The sequence below is a fragment of the Canis aureus genome, chromosome 19 (genome assembly GCF_053574225.1).
Source record: "Canis aureus isolate CA01 chromosome 19, VMU_Caureus_v.1.0, whole genome shotgun sequence".
NCBI classification, from domain to species: domain Eukaryota; kingdom Metazoa; phylum Chordata; class Mammalia; order Carnivora; family Canidae; genus Canis; species Canis aureus.
This window is the reverse complement of record NC_135629.1, coordinates 26,033,908-26,051,217: the sequence shown is the minus strand read 5'-3', so window position 1 is coordinate 26,051,217 and position 17,310 is coordinate 26,033,908. Positions and strand designations below refer to the sequence as shown.

The 17,310-nt window shown below is 47.5% G+C and overlaps 1 protein-coding gene across 2 annotated transcripts in view; it reads right to left on the bottom strand.

The window, feature by feature from the left end:
- The window catches only part of LRIG1 (leucine rich repeats and immunoglobulin like domains 1), a 110,823-nt gene that overhangs the window by 56,627 nt on the left and 36,886 nt on the right, over nt 1–17,310 (bottom strand). For both annotated transcript variants that reach the window (XM_077858128.1, XM_077858129.1), the window contains exon 3: nt 10,511–10,585. In XM_077858128.1, the coding sequence (XP_077714254.1) occupies nt 10,511–10,585 (75 nt within the window). The remainder of the gene's footprint in view (nt 1–10,510; nt 10,586–17,310) is intronic.

Sequence of the window (17,310 nt, the reverse complement as noted above, 5' to 3'; positions counted from 1 at the left end):
CTCTGTGGAGAGGGGTCGGTCTAAAGCAGTGTCTCCCACCAGGCGCAGGTTCACTATCCGCTTTACACTGTGTTGAGCGCACGTGGTATTCAGCAAATCCGCACAACCTGCTCTATCAGCAAATACCTTTGTAGGAGTAAGCAAACTGAGGCCAAGAGCACAGCAAGGGCAGGTTTAAACCAAGAGTCCTGCTGATCCAGAGCCTTCTCTTAAGCACTATGCAGAGCTGCTCCTCCCCATAAAAGCTCTGTGATGCAGGCATTGATGTAAGCTGGAAAGACCCATTTGCAGCTATCCTTTCCTACAGTTGCCTGGGTCTCTAGGATCTCATCTCCCGGCAGCCCTCTCCTATCCCTCCCAACAATAAAATGCTTCTTAGTCCCTAAAGACACTCTTCATCCACACGGCTGAGCAAAGACTAGCGGCCTCATGTGCAGCCACCCCATGGGTGCCACACGGCTGCCTGCTGCCAGCCTTCACACACTTTTCTAACCTAGTCAAAGGAGTTGGAGAGATGGGACCATAAATTGGCACCTTTATCTCAGCTGTTTGGGTTTGAAAGGCATCCAGGAAGTGAGGAAATGTCGCAGGAATTTGCCTTGAAATTATGTCTTCGAGGGCAGGTTGCCACTCTCCGAGAAGCTGCTGGCACAACTGTACCACGTGTTGGCCTCTGCAGGAACCTGACAACAAACTGAGTTTCCCCCCACAGCACTCTTAAAAGCACCGTAATCAGCTCAGAATAACTAACTTGTGGGTGTGATCAGGGGGCAAGGGGAGGACTTCCAGTTATGCTGCATCAGCTAATGAAAATCACCCCAGGGCTGCCCAAAGTAGGTTCACCTGGGGGCAACGTTGCAGAGGCAGAAGCATGCATGCACTTGGCTTTGAGAGATGCCTCTGCCGTGGGAGCAACCGCACATCTGCGCTCTGGAGGTCCATCAGAGCCTGTTGGCTACCTGACTCTAGGCTTCATCCTCCTAACACAATTTGGTAGGTCAGCACTTGAGGGTCTCCAGGGTCATATACTTTCTTCTATTCAATGAGTACAAACCCCAAAGGTAGACAGAAAAGAAATCAAGATCTATGTTTCCCACTTACTGTGTGATCTCAGGCAGGTTTCTGGCCCTCTCTGTGCCTCATCTGTAAAAGGTGCTTAAAACAGACCCTATGCCATTGCAGAGGCACTCCAATGAAATGGGGCCTGTGAAGGCACACAGAGCAACGCCTCCTGACATCAGGAAACCCATGTACTGACCACTGCCATGTCTCATCTTGGAAGGTGGAACCCTAAGAGGCAGCTCATGCTTTTTCTGTAGAGATTTATTTATTCCAGAGAGAGAGAAAGAGAGAACACGCTCATGTGAGCATGGGGAGAGGGAGAGAGGGAGAGAGGGAGAGAGAAGCTCAAGCAGGTTCCCTGCTGAGTGCAGAGCTTGATGCAGAGCCCAACCCCAGGACCCTGAGATCACGACTTAAGCTTAAACCAAGAGTTGGACAATCAACCGATGAGCCACTCAGGCACCCTGAGATGGCTGATGTTTTGATCACTTTGGAACTACAGAGAAACGGCTTTGGAACTACAGAGAAATGGCAATTCTATGCGAGTCGATACAAAGAGTAAATTCTTCTATCTTGAAGAACCCCTGCCTTTGAGTAAGCAGGGTGAATCTCATATTCCCTGCCTAACAGCCAACAATGACAGACCTTATGAAAGGAAGGCCCAGCATAAATGCAAACACATTTCTTCCACTTGGGCTATAAAAGCTGGAAATGGCTCCCAGGTGTGCGCAGACACAATAGGCCCTGCCTTCTTTACAAGGTCACCACGCGGGTCAAAGTCAAGCCAGCCATTTTCGGATTAGGTGCACACGCTCCTGGGGCTTCCCTAGTGGTAAGTGGATTACAGAAGCCACCTGCAGGAAGTGGGCGAGGGGGAGGAGGAGGAGGAGGAAATGGTCCTGCTTGGAAGGAGACTGTTGATATGGGCAGGGGCCAGCTCCTTTCACACGGGAGACTGAGCAACCCAGGAGGTGCTCCACCTCCAGGCTGGGCTCACGAGCCCCAGAGGGCTTTCGGCACCCACGGCTGCAAGGAGAGGCACTTCCCTCCAAGACCATCCACATTCCATCAGCATCCCTGTGCTCAGTGGATCTTGGATTGTATTTAAAGCTTACATGGTCACCATGTAAGGGGGGAGCCACACCCACAACAAAAGCCAACTCTGAACCACAGAACTTAAGCTACTGAGTTCCCAAAAAAGACAGTGACCTCCATGAGCATGCTATTTCCCTGGCCTCCCCTTCATCGGCTCCCCAGACCCACAGCTGGCGTTCGCTTCACTTTCTCAGCAAATGACTTGCAGATGTACCGCTCATCTGGCTGCCTCACCACCCCCCAACTCACAAAGGGGGAAAAAATAAAAAAAGGAAACACAGAAGGAAAATGACAAGTCATGACTGTGTGTGATTTGGCAGGCTCGCCGTGAGGGCCACTGTAGCTCCTTTCCCAGCAAAAGGCTCCCTTAGACTCAGGGCAAGAGGCAGTCTGCAGGACAGAACCCCTGGGAAGCTTCCGGGACGGAGAATGCTTTCCTTGTCAACTGGGTGTTTAATTTTCTATTTTGAGGCTCATCGGTGGTATCCAGCAGCTGACGAGGCTGCAGTTCTCAGAACCAGGGGTCCTGCTCTGCCTTCCAACAGAAGCTTGCTGGCTCTTTGTAGCAGCCTGCCTGCTGACAAAGCAAAAACACGGGGATGGGCAAGCGGGCCTTAAAATGGAACTAGCCATGTCCCAGGAGTACTCCTCCACGTACCCCATGTGGTGGTCGATGGTCAAGCAAGCCGGAGGCTCCATGTGACGCCTGTATCTTACACTCACCGGGGCTGGGAGGCGGGTAAAGAAAGGAGATCCAGGCAGGGAGAGCCTCAGCTAAAATGTCACTCCATCTGGGAAACATCCCCCTCTTCCACCCTACCAGTGACAGCAGCCCTCGCCTGCCTTACGACCGTCTACATACCCATCTTTCTCTGCAGCTAGCCTGTGAGTTCCTGGAGGGCAGAAACTCCAGCCTGTAAGGCATGTTTGTTCACAGGGGGCTTCACCTCACGCCAGCCTCAGCAGCCCCACCTGGGAGTCCCTGGTCTCCCTCCTGAACCCATCTCAGCCTCCCCATTCATGTGCTCACTGATGACCAGAATGATGGCCTCCCAGTGGCAGAAGGCGGGGACACCAGGAGGTGGGTGAGTGAGGGGGCAGGTGGGCAGGCAGGTGTGGGCCGAGTTTCGATTCCATCAGGGCAGGGGACGACTGTGCACCTTTCAGATGCTCCCTTTAACTTCCACCTGGAACAAAGCAGTACCATTCATGTCTTAGACGAGGGCAAAGATTTATCTGATAGTACTGACTGATAACCAGCAGGAAGGTAAGTGGTGCTAAAAGCACCTCCCTGCGCTGGCTCTTCCGGCCCAGGGAGGTGGGGCAGCATGCGGAGTCTTTCATACCTGCACACCTAGGCAGTAACTGGTCTCCTGCCAGGCTCGGCTGTTGGCTGAGTGCTCCCTGCCTCCGTAGTTACTGGTGGAGGTCTGCTGGGGTGATCGGCGTGATCACCAATGAACAGCAAATTCAGCAGAGACAAATTTATAACAGCCATGAGCCTCAAACCCACAGCCACAGCCAGATCTGTCCCGCCCCTGCTCCCTCATGGTCCATCGTCCCTAGCGCCTTCCTCAGAAGCAAATACCTCACCAGGCTTTTGAGCCCTGCTGTCCCAAACAAATGACTATTGCGGCTTCAAGAATTTGTCTAAGTAATTTACTGCCCTCCACTAGCTAAGCAGCTTTGTAAGGATTCCACACCTGAGTCTTGGGGTGCCCTGCACCACCCCCACAATCCCTATGTAAGCCCGGGCAGTGGTTCTCAAAGGCAGGTTCCCAGACCAGCAGCAACACCTGGAAACTTGTGAGTGAGCAAGGCAAATTCTTTAGTAGCACTCCAGACATGGTTTGAAGCCTGGCCATCTGCAGCTCAGCAAGCCTTCCAGGTGATGCTGACAGGTGGCTCAGTTTGAGAATCACACAGGAGATTGGGGGGAAAAGCCAGGATCTCCCGAGGGAACGGGTGTGCTGTTTCACCTAAAGCAAAGATTTCAGTTCCCACCAATGAAACTCTGGGCAAACGGGGCAGAAAGTGAGCACGCCCCTCAAGACACAGGAGAGGAACCCCGGCCCGGTTTTTCCACATAACATGCTATTTGCTGACGAGGACCATAGCTTGCCTTTTGCATGTAGGAAAAGAACAGGCCACATGCCGCTCAAGGAACAGGGACATTCACTTAAATTTGACTCGGGACTTTCTAAATGCAACTTTGTTCAGTTCCTGCCTAAAGTGTCTCAGTCACTATGGATTCCACACTCCTCAGGAGCAGGCACTAAGAGCCGCCAGTGGCCCAAACAGGGTATCCTTGCACACCAACACTGAAGCAGACTGGCCTTCCCTCACCAGCACGGCGACGCGGGGCTCTCAGCTGGAGGACGCGTCTCTGAAGCAGAATGGGGCAAGGGCTACCCAATTCCACATTTCCTAAGAAACTGGACTAAGTCCACTCTTAGCCTCGTGATTCGTGGATGGTCCAGCAAATTCCTCTGAAGGAAGGGCAGATGATCCTTTACCGTTGGGAGGATTGCTACACCCACCTCACCTCTCGTGCACACACCTATGAGCCCCCCCCCCGTATTCATACACAAGGAGCTTCATCATCCAAGATTACTACTCTAAGTTGCCAGATAAACTATGATCTCATACTACTGCAGATAAACATGGGGTGTAAAACAACAACGGCTTTTAACACCCCTTCTGCAGATGATGACCTTCCTCCAGGTGAGGCAATATGGAGAAAGTTTTAAAGGCAGCTAAGTGAAGAGAAAGGCAAGAGGCCTCATCTCAACTCACTAGGGGGAGAACACCACACACACACACGTTTTTAGGAATCACAGCCAGCTGTTTACTACTCAGTGTGATTTCCCCTGTGCCGTATGCCTCATCACGAACAGCCTAGCTCCGGTCTCCAAGACGAGCCAGCTGAGCTCTGGGTCCCCTTCTCCATGGCTTCCAGGCCCATGTAGAGACTGACTCTTCTCAGCCCTGACAGGCCACGACCGATTCATCACGGACTCCCCCCTCCAAGGCCTGCTCTTTAATTACACTTTAACGTGCATCGATCTCCGCTTGAATGAGCCTGTAAAGAAGATTGATTTGGCCCCTCTTTTTTCTAGAGGGTTTACCAGGCAGGCTCATGGAAAGTGAAGTACTCCTATTGATTCTACTTCCCCAGAAGATACAGCCAAGGAGAACGCTCCATCCCTCACGGGCTCCGGCTCCCTCAACTCCACCCAGGGCTCCTTCCCCAGCCAGGGCTGGCTCTGAGTGGGGTCACAGACAGGACACCAGGTTTCATTCCCTTCAGGGTTTATTCTCCGGAAGTTCCAATAAAGAGATGTTAAATATACCATCCCTTTCACTTAATCCATTTTTCTTTAGGCGAGAGGTCACAGCAAAATAGGTAACTGTGGAGACTGACATCCGCCTCTGATCTTTTTCCTGGAAGATTCTAAATCTTCCAAATACATTTGCTAACATGAGAGAAAAATACTTTTCTCCAAAAAAAAAAAAAAAAGAATTAATTTTCAGATGAGTGGTTGCCAGGAGTCTGAGGGGAAGGGAATGGGGTATGGAGTTTGTTTTTGTGGTAATGATAATGTTCTGGAATTAGAAACTAATGATTGCTGCCCAGCATGGAGAATAAACTAAAAGCCGCTAAACTGTATACTCTAAAATGCTTATTGTAAATTTTAGCTCAATAAAAAAGATAGGAGGCAGCCCCTGTGGCGCAGCAGTTTAGCGCCGCCTGCAGCCTGGGGTGTGATCCTGGAGACACAGGATCGAGTCCCACGTCGGGCTCCCTGCATGGAGCCTGCTTCTCCCTCTGCCTGTGTCTCTGCTTTTCTCTGTGTGTGTGTCTCTATGAATAAATAAATATCTTAAAAAAAAAAGATTTTAATAAAAAAGATGGGTTTTTTTTTTTAAGATTTTGTTTTATTCACGAGAGACACAGAGAGGCAGAGATATAGGCAGAGGGAGAAGCAGGCTCTCCGTGGGGAGCCTGATGTGGGACTCGATCCCAGGACCCCAGGACCTGGGGATAATAACCTGACCCAAAGGCAGATGCTCAACCACTGAGCCACCTAGGTGTTCCCCAAAAAAACAGTTTTCAAGGGGCACCTGGCTGGCTCAGTCGGTGGAGCATGTGACTCTTGATCTCAGGGTCTGAGTTCAAGCCCCACGTTGAGAGTAGAGCTTACTTAAAATCTAGGAAAAATAATAATTTTCAAAAAAAATGTTTTTTTCTCATGACTAGAAGTGAACGGAGCAGGCATAGTGAAGGGACAAGGTTTAAAATATACACCAATGTGGGGCCCCTGGCTAAGCCAGCTCAGGGTGGTGAGTTACGGCCCCAGGTTGAGGATAGGGGTTACTTAAAAAAAAAAAAAAAAAAAGTACACCCACCAACCCACTACCCCCTGAACTGGAAAAGAAGTTACCTGGACCAAGCCCAGGGCCAGATGGGAAGCATGTTACAGCTGACACGCACGAGACAAAAAGCTGCCCTGCTTTAAAGGGAATGTCGATTTCACAGCAAGCTTTTTACTCCTAGGACTGAAAAAAATCCAACCATTTCCACTGTAACCGATCTTCTCAATGATACAAGTGCAATAACACCACAGGAAAAGCGGAAATTTTTCTTCACCAGAAATGTCACTTATGCATCAGACAAAATTACTGTTGCCGTGGGAATCGTAACATGAGTTTCCTGGACTTCAAATTAAACACACACACACACACACACACACACACAAACCCACAGAAAACGGAAATGTAAAAACCTACCGGCAGATTTTGCTCCCATTTAACAAAACTTTTGTTTCTTTTCCTAAGAACTGTTTTTATCAAATTAGCTCCCTCACTCCCCAACCCAATCCTATTAATAGCTTTCCTTGAGTTTCATGCTTGTTATTAAGGACAAATGGCTTTGGCATTATCTTCAGAACACGATACAAATAAATCTACTCTCTGACAAATACTTTAATTGAATTAGGTTCCTTTAATCAGAAAGTATTACCCAATTGAAATTTTACTGAATGACTTCAGTTACCAAAACTCGGCAAAAGTCTGTTTTGAGGCCCTGAGAGTAAAGCCGGATGCACAACAAATCTTCCCCCTCCTCGCCCCACCCCCAGGGTCCTCCAAACTGTGACCCCTGTGAACAAGGGCCCTGGTGTCTGGAACACCGTCCAGGAGCCAGGTTACAGGCATGGACTCAGGACACTAGGAACCAAGCATGGAGACGATGAGATGATGATCTGATTTCCACAGGCAAACATGAGTAATTACAGGGGTCGGAGCTGCAGACCACAAACCCACTACTTCTGCTGCAGCCAGAATACTTACAGGACAGCGGGCTCGGTCATCTCTTTTTTGACCTCACTGCCTCTGCTCTCAGGTTCCAGGTCACAGAGGAATATGAAAGCTGCAAGTGGACTTTTACCATCTGTCTCATTCAACAGATGAAACAAAAGCAACCTGTCCCAGGACATATGCCTGATCCACCCTCTCCCTGATGGACCCACCTACAAACACCTCCCCAGAAACTTGTGCCATCTTCTCTACCTCAGCTGGCCTTAGCCAGCTAGTCTCTTTGCACATTTTGCTGATTTTTTGGATCCTCTGCCTGCCCACAACGGGAAGGTGAGATGGAAATGAGAATCTGGGGATTAGGACATGAAATGAGAAATGTATTGATCTACCATGTTTTCACACACTATGTTAGGAGCTTCCCAGATGTGACAGCACTGAACCCTGGTGAGGACACTCTCGGATGGCCTCTGGCCCCCAACAGAAGAGACCTATTACATGTTTGTTGAATATATGACACCTTTTAATTCACTGGTTCTGAAGAGCCACAGACACCAGCAAAACAAGCTCTTCTAAGCCTGACGGATTGAAATTATCCTGAGGACAGAGGTGCTGAGCGCTTTATGGACCAGGTTGGAAAGACACACTCATCCGCTGCCCAGTGTTACTTTCTTCCCAGTCCTTTGCACAGCCCTTGTGGGAAATACAGAAAGGCATGAAGGATGGTGGTAGCACAACCATCCATAACCCTGCTACCCCGATGTCACACCACTAACCTAACTTTGCAGGCACTAAACCCAGGGGAGCACAGGCCTCTCAGAGAAAAGGAAGATCAACACCCTTCAGCTTCCATGGTTTCAGAGAAATCACTGACCAAGTCAGATGGAGACCAGCGTTAGGCCAAAGAGGTGGCTGCCAATGTTAATCTGCATTTTCCAAACTCAATCAAAACCAGGAGGGAGTCTTTATGTCTTCTCCCTGCTTTACATAGTTTAACGCTGTCTAATTGGAATAGCAGGAACAAGGCCAACCAGCCCCACGGCTCCAGACACTTGGGCCAAGGAACAGAAATGTAATTTTAGTCAGCAGAGCAAGGCGTGATTCAAAGGGATACAGGCCCGCAGAGCACGCTAGGGGCCCTGCCTATCTCTGGCACCGGGTAGTTCAGAGTCACCTGCCACACTCCCGCACCTGGTACATTGGGGCAGATAAAGGAAAAGAGCATGCCTGGGCGTTCACATCCAATCTCAGTTCCAGCTCTCGACTTGGCAACTTACAGGAACTCAGGGATCCTTGGTTTCCTGTAGGTGACACAAAGATGTTCTCTGTGTCCCTGGTTTCCTCCCCAAGGGAAGAGCAAGGGGAGTGAAGGCAGTGCTTCTCACACTTGAATGAGTGGGTACAGGGCCAAGAGGCCTCATTAAAGCAGCTTCTGATCCAGTGCGGCTGAGCTGAAGCCTGAGATTCTGCATTTCCAATGAGTTCAGTGCGGGTAGAACTTTGCTGGCCCAGAAACCATACATTAAGTGGCAAGAAGTCAAAAGCATCTTCTAGTGCTTTGCTTTCCGAATATACAACAGAACATCACATCCTTAATTAGCCTCAGGTATGGGTAACTCATTTAATTTAGATAGTCGTTCAACATGTTCCAGATGCTAGACATAAAGGCAGATGGTACAAAGACACAGTCAGACCCTGGCCTGTCCATCTTGGGACAAAAGGCCAAAACCTTCATTCCAGCATGTCACAGAAACAAGGACTGACTCATACATCCTATGGTCCTACAGGTAAGATCATGCCAAGGCCCAAGGGGCCAGGTGACAAGGCCACAAGCCAGAAGCAGCAGCCACCAACTGTCAAACACTTCCTGGGTGTTGTGCATGATGCCTGGTGTTTCATATACTATAATGAACTTCTCTTAAACCTCTGGCTCACCGTCCCCATGTGCAAAATGGATTAAGGGAACTCTCTATGAGGAAAATGAGGTTTGGAGAGATAGAAAGCTGTTTGTCCAGGACATGGAGCTGTGGCCACAATTCTAACCCCTTGCAATTTCAATCCTGCCATGCCTTGAAAAGGGTTAAGCTCAGCACTGCATCTTATAAGGACAGAGCACCTCCTGAACACAGGGCCTACTGCCAGTAAAAACCTGACACCTGCAAGCTACACAGCCATCGTGGGATGACGTCTTCCCACCAAGTCCCTCTGCTCTGCCTGCCAAGCCTCGGTGTGGAGAAAAGATACATGCAGGTGAGCAAACGAGCTCTAACACCAGCAGAATCAAAATCAAATAAAAATAGGCAGGGCTGGCATGGAAAAGGGAAATTTAGTGTGAAAAGAGAGATGCTCTGCTGGAGGAGGCTGCCCATGGAATCTGGTTGAGAAAACTGTTGGACTCACAATGGGTTCATATGGAAAGACCTCTGGGCAAGTTTCAAACAAGCAAGCACCTCCAGCTGAGAGCTGAAGTGGGCATAAATCATGAGCAAGGGCTCTTAGCAGCTCCAAAGAGAACTCACCCCCCTCGCATCCTTCCTTCCTTCTTTAAGTTCCTTTATAGCCTTTTTCATTTCCAGAGCATTGTTGAACACTTGATCACATCAACTAATTCCTTACTTTTAGCTTGACTTCAGAGGCCTGGGGGTATTTTCTTTTTTAAAGCTGTAAAAGTGAACTGGGTCACGTTACCAGATTCACTGCCACAAACACGAGCTTGCTGTCTTGTAATTCACAAGGCTTCCTCTAACTCCATTCACTCCAAGTTGCAATTTAACCACCAGGACCAAGAAATTTATTAATTCTATGTACCTCTGGGCAGGGAGAAGACTAATTTCCCCCCAAATTAGGGTGAGGCAAGTCTTCCAGGTTTTAATTCTACAAACAGCAAGACATTTGCCATGGGCATTATGGCCATGTGGAGAAAGGCCGTTCTTTACCAGCGAGCACGGGGACACAAGTTTTCCTGGCACCAAATGTCAGCAAGATAATGTCCCGGCCTCATGACCCAGCCCAGGGTTCCCCACGTGGCACCACTTACAGAAAGAGAGAGATGATGTGAGATGAAGCAGCACCCAGGGACGGCACGGCTGTCAGTTCATTGTTATTGAGGTACCTGTAACAACAAGAAGTTTGTCATTTAAGTTAGCAATTTGAAATCAAACAAAGTAAATCAAAAAGCAGTGCTGAGTTGGCCATGGTAAGACGATACTGAAATGTTCAATAAAAGACAGAGAGTTTTATTTTTTTTTTAAAGATTTTAATTATTTGAGAGAGAGAGAGACAGAGACAGAGAGAGAAACAACAAGGGGAAAGGCAGAGGGAGAGTGAGAAGCAGACTCCCTGCTGAGCAGGAAGCCCAATGTGGGACGCGATCCCAGGATCCTGAGATCATGACCTGAGCTGAAGGCAGACACTTAACCAGCTGAGCCACCCAGGTGCCCCAGATGATAGTTTTAAAAGAGAATTTTTAAAGGTAGACAAGTCCCATGAGCTCACAAAAACAAACCATTTATCACACACATGGTTTAGAAACAAACACTCTCAGAGTGCTACCTGTCTTCCAGAGTCTCATCTAGCTCAAAATGCAACACTGACAAACAGGGCACAGCGACGACACAAGATACGGGGTGTAGAACAAAAGCTCTCTGAGGTCATTGATGGGGATGCTCTTTGTGGGCTGAGAGTCAGAAAAGGATTTGGGGAGAAAAACCATCCTTTCCTGGAAGCTTTTATATTCTGTGACATGGGGTTCTGCGAATCACAGCTCTGCCGTCACCCAAGGGTGATGCCCTCATACCCAGGGCCAGAGCCTCACCCAGGCTCATCTCCAGGAGCCTGGGATATGTGGGCCAGTTATTCTGGTGCCTCAGCTGTGCAACAAATAACAAGGGAGCTGGGCTTGTAGTGTCTCATCTATTTGTGATTCCAGCTTTCCTGAACTTGGGTGAAGCCTCCAGGCATGTTTTCCAGGAATGTGTACATACACACACTTTTGTGCAAAGACATTTTGAAAATCCACCACAGCCCAGATGTGCTCTCTAAGACCCTTTCCTGCTCCAGCAGCCTAAATCTGTATTTTCAGAGTTCTTATCTCTTAATGAAAGGGAAAGCCCACAAACCAAAACACAGCTCGCGAGTCTGCCCCCAGAGGCTTTCCAACCCAGCCTCCTTACATGGACATGTATTTCCAAATCTGGGAAGAGACTCCAAAATCAGACTAGCAAAGTGAGCCCAAAAATCCTTAAGAAAGCCAGAGCATAGTGATCCAGCTTTCTGCTGGGTAACAGGCTGGAAAGAAACGGTATCTAGATGCGGAATCAAAGGGATAACGCTAGGTTATCTTTTTTTTTTTTTTTTTTCTTAAGAGTGTGTCTCTTACACGGACCATCTTGTTACTCTCTGAAGACAAGGCCACTGAAATAACAGCTGCATTCATACAAATATACAGCTAGTATTTGCTTGAATAGAATAATCTGGTTGTCTGCCATCTTCTATAGATGTGAACAGGAGGAAAAAAAAAAAAAGGAAAAGGCCTTGAATTATCCCATTTGCTTTCTGCAGCGCCAGAGCCAGTTAGAGATGAGGCTTGGCAATTACTGGGCCGTGGGACACAGAATGTCTGTTTCAATAGCTTCATGACTGAAGCATCTGGCAGAGAGAAAACAGATCCGTATCATGTGGCAAATCCCTTCTTCACTTAAAGGGCCCTTGTCTGCGTGTTGAAGTACACAATTAATTACTTTCACAGTCTCTTATCTGACTGCCCCCGGAATCAGATTGTTTCTGCTTCACCTCTGTGCTCCTCCAACCCCGCAGTGATCCATTTCCTATCTTGATGCAGGGATGATGAAAACTCTCCAGCGGTTTTAATCTCTCCTAATACATTTTCACGGTACCATCAATGTACTCATTACCTGAGGAGACCCTCAGATCTTTGTAGAGCAAGGAAAACTAAGGTCAGGGCTGCCTGCCAATAAGGTAGCTTGCGTAAAACATCTTCAGTGCTAGAGATCTGTTCTAGAACATGGTGCTAATAATAATGTCAGCAGCAGCTAACCTACGGAGGGGCTACTACATGCCAGGCATGGCTCTAAGAGCTTTTTCAGTGTATTAACTCATCTTTAGACTGCTAGGGAGGTACATCCCATGGACATTTCCATTGTACCAAGGAGGAAGTGGAAACTATGGAGACGTTGACCAACGAGATAGTCACCTACAGTAAGTGGCAGTGGCCCGGTGGGGGGGGTAGCCCCCAAGTCTAGCTTCTTAACCATTCACTACCCTGGATTTCTTTAGAATTACAGCAGCAACTCCACATGCCTGATGCAACTTCATCATTACAACTCTGAGTTAGGTACCAGGTACTAGTGCTGGTCCCTACCCTATATCTAAGTGTTCTAAGTCAAGTTTCAGTTGCAATCACGAGGCTAAGGCCGCACAACCAGACAGTCACAGGGGCAAGAGCTGAACCCAAGAACGGCTGCAAGTGAGTGGAAAGGCCAGCAAGCCAGAAGGCTCCTAAACCTCATGGTGGTTGTGCTTCAGCCTGTTTAGGATCTGACTTGATGCTAAACCTTGAAATAAACAGCATGGACTTCTCTGCAGGGGAACTTTTGCTGAACGACTTTAGTCTCGGGCCAGCCTGACTGCACATGTGACAAAGTACTCCACCCAATTTCACAGAAATAAATGAACAAGGAAAAGGGGCATCATAATAATAGTTCAAATCCTGACAAAAACTACTGGAAGTGGGGCATACAGGTGCAGCAGACCAGTGCTAAAGATAAACGAGGCATTTTAGATCTAGTGGCAGCCCCAAGTAAACAGATTTAGGCAGAGATCACAGGCTCTGATCTCAACAGGGCTGCTGGATTTATGCAGAGGACAGTTGGGAGTCCAAAGGAGAAGAACTGCATGGCCCGCGTAACTCTTGATCATTCCTACATAAAAAGAACCGCTAGCTAAAATGTAAGTCAGTTGGCGTCACCATTACTGGCTTTCTCTTTGGGCGCTGTCCCCTGTAGACATGAGAACAGTATCCTCAGAAGGCAGTGGAGACTGCACTCACTCTGAGACATAACCAACTTGCCAGACTGAAATAGAGACCAGTCAAAAATAGCACAGCCAGAGTTCGGAGGGAAAGTTTAGCACAGTCTCCACGAATAAGGAAAGTAGGAATTTAGGACAGTCTTTGATGAAATCTTCAGAGTATCTGGGGTTGTGCAGTTTTCTATGTGTCACACACGCCCCACACTGGCTCCCATCCAAGGCCCTAAAAATCCTTCTAAAATGTCTTGCTTCTTGAACTCACTTTTCCTGGTGATGCAAGAAGTGCCTCACTCAGGTGCATCAGACCACGAATTGTGGCCTGACTCTGGAGCTGGAAGAAGAGGTGTACATACGGTAAACAGGGCCACATGGACTTCCTGACCCCAGGGGAGAATCTAGAGGTGAGCCTTTTCCTGCTCACCCATCCTAATGTCATCATGGGCCTTCTGGATTCTCTCTAAAAGTGTCCAGTTACTCAGCTTGCTGAAAGGAAGTTCTTTTATTTTGTAAGAGTCAAATGTTTAAAAAAAAAGGGGGGGGGGAGGATTTCAGAGTAATTATTATCTCAATCAATGGAGGCTTTGACAAACAATGAAAAACAAACCGAAGGAGTGATTTTGGGTTATGGGGCTTTGGGGCCGTTTTGGTTTTTTAATGGCCGTATTATTTATTCAATAGCTGATAGAAGCACATAGTAAAATTTTTAAACCGTTTCAAAAGAGAATAACCAGGAATACACAGTGAAAAATGAGGCTTCCTCGCACTTCAGCTCCCTGGTCCGCTTCCAAGAGGAAGTGCCTGCTGCCAGCTACGAGAAATGTGCACATGTTTTTCTCTTACACAGATGCTTGTGAATTACACAGACTTTTCTACAGTGCAGTTTTCCCCTTAGTAATATATCAGGTAGATCTCCCCAGTTCTTTTGACCAGCTGCAGAGTACTCCTCAGCTGGCAAGAATGAACTATCATTTATTTAGCCAATCCACTACTGGGGAGACATTTTGGTTGTTCCCAAACACAAGGAGAGCTGCACATCATAACAAAGTTGGGCACGAGGTTGAAACTTCAGTTAGCTCTGCATCTCAGAAGGGACAAGATCATCAATAGCCGGGAGGAGAGCAGGTTTTGGAGTCAGAGCCACTTAATCAATAACTATTATTAGAGCTTTTAGCTACTAGAGAATAAGGCATACTAAATAATTACTCCGGCAAGACTTGATGATACATTGCTTCTACACCAGATGGCCAGATGTACCTATTTTAGTATGGGGATAGAGGAGATTTAACCATTATAAACAATGACCGTTATGGGTGAACTTGGTGATCTCCGCTGAATGCTTTACACCCACTATCTCACTCAATGACACGTCAACCCTTTGAGGAGGGTGCTAAATTAGCACTCCACCTTAAAAGAAGAAACTGAGGCACCGTGACAGAGCAGCCGAGCAGGGATTATTAAGGGGAATTTTTTTACAGTTCAGGTTTTCAAATCAGGTAGCTCTGGGTTCAATCAATCCCAATCCTACCCTTTAGCAACTGAAGAGCCTTCAGCACATCACTTAACCTTACTGTGCCTCAGTTTCCCTTTGGAAAAAATGTAAACAACACCAGTATCAACTTCAGAGGGTTGTGGCAGGACCCAGCTGAAATTCTTAAACCTAGCGGCTTAGGATGGAGCCAGAAATAGAGCAAATGCCTAACAGGTGGTGGTAATTGGCAGCCAAAGAGCAGTGCCTCAAAAAGATACCCTCTGGTTCTTCCACCCCTCCCTTAAACACCCAACAGAGACACACACACACACACACACACACACACACACACGGGAGAATGATCTAGAGACCCCAGAGGGTGAGCCATAAATACCCAAAGGCAGGGCACACGCAGGCTTCCCGGCTGCCTGGAGGAACATTTTAGGTCAATGGCCCTGGAAAGCACACAGCAGCACCACAGTAAGCATTCTCTGGCCAGGCAGCAAGCACGGGACCTGCATGCAACTCTAAAGAGGACGGTATAAATAGCCCTTCTTATTAACAGAGGAGCCTGGCCGCCCAGGACCCCTGGCTGGAAGCCCTCCCTGGTGGGCTTTCCACAGAGCTTGTGGGCAGCGAAGACCGTGTGGCTTGGCAGCAGCTGCTCAAGTGTCCTCATGGCCTCCAGGGACCTCCAACCGGCTTGCTTTCTCTCTCCACCCGGCCCACGATGGACTGCGGTTCCGGGCCTCCAAAATAAAACCACTGCTAAACCACCGCCTGCTGCTTTGCCAGCCTGTGGTTCTCCTCTTGTTAAGGTTTCCAGAATTGGAGGGAGGGCTGTGCAGGGTTTAGGAGAGCTGACAGTTCCTGGGAAAGCCTTGAACCCAGTTAATTTAGAAGCAATTGTGTGTCAACTATGATTTTTTTTCTTTTCTTCAATATCCTTTCCCCACCCCTTACTCCTGACAGCCTCTTTCCCATCTGCGTCTACCACGGGTTAAAATGACCTTCAGGAAAGGCCCTTCATTAGTGAGAAGTTCCACTGCTCTGGGCTCTAGGGAATTCATCTTGTTCATCCCAGTGTGACTGCAGGTGGTCATGGTGGTAAAAGGCCCAATCAACTGGCTCTCAAGGATTTGTTTCTTAATAATGTGCCCAGCTTGGGGTGCTATGTGGTTCCAAATGTAGCATAAGGAAATAACAACACTCAGTAGCCTCCTCGTGTGCCAAGCTCTAGACATCATCTCCAGTGAATAACTATGGTACCATTGGTAATGTGTTCATACATCCATGTTGCCAAAAGGGAAAAGAAACACCGAGGTGCTAAATAATTTCAGCCAAGTCCTCATGCCTTGGTTCCTTCTAATGTCTGGAGAAGGTGGCAGTGAAAACAGCAGTGCTTAGGACAATAGCTAGCTAAAGTCAATCCTCATGAGTGCATCAACAGGACGAACAGTCACACACATAATTAAGAGCCCAGGATGCTGTCAAGAGCCTCATCCTACTCAGAAATGCAACAGGAGTTCTTCTGAGGAGGGAGAAAAGTCAAGGCAGAGGGAGAAGGGGGTATTTTATTACGTCAAATTAGCACAGTGACCCACCTCACACTTCCTTGCTCCCCTCACTGGCTGCTGACCTTATGCCAAAACTAGGGTTCTGGCCAGAGTATTTCCAAGGGCTCCTTCCAACTATGAAGTTCTTTTAACTTTGGAAATTTAAACCTTTTTAAAAGACGCATAGAAACTATAAACACAATTTGGAGAATCTGAAGATGGGGCTAGGGGGTGCAAGTATTTTGCCAATTGTACCAAGTGATGAAATTAAGTTTCCTTTAGATAAATCATCCAACAATGAAATAAAAAAATAATAATAAACAAGGGCTTCTATCAGTTACAATGACCAAAACATGTAAAGCACTTACCTAATAATATCTAATAAAAATATCTGACAGTAGAAGCATGGGGTGAATAATTTATGGAATATCCACGTGTGGTCATTTTACATAAAAATTAAAGTAGGACATTTAAAGTTTAATTTACATACTAATGTATTCAAAAATGTAAGGGTTAAGTATGAAAAAGATACAAAACTATAAGAAGGGAAAGAAGCCAGACCAGTTTGATCCCAAAATTCTGCCTGTAGAGGTATGTATTTTTCACTAAGTGTTCATAATGATTATGTCTGGTGATTTTAGTCTTTACATAGTTCTAGACTTTCTAAGTTTTCTGCAGTGGTTAGGCAGGGCTTATATAGAAGTTTTTCTAAAGTCCCTGTGGAGCTAACATTCCTGATAACCCTGACATCTATGTTAAAAGCAA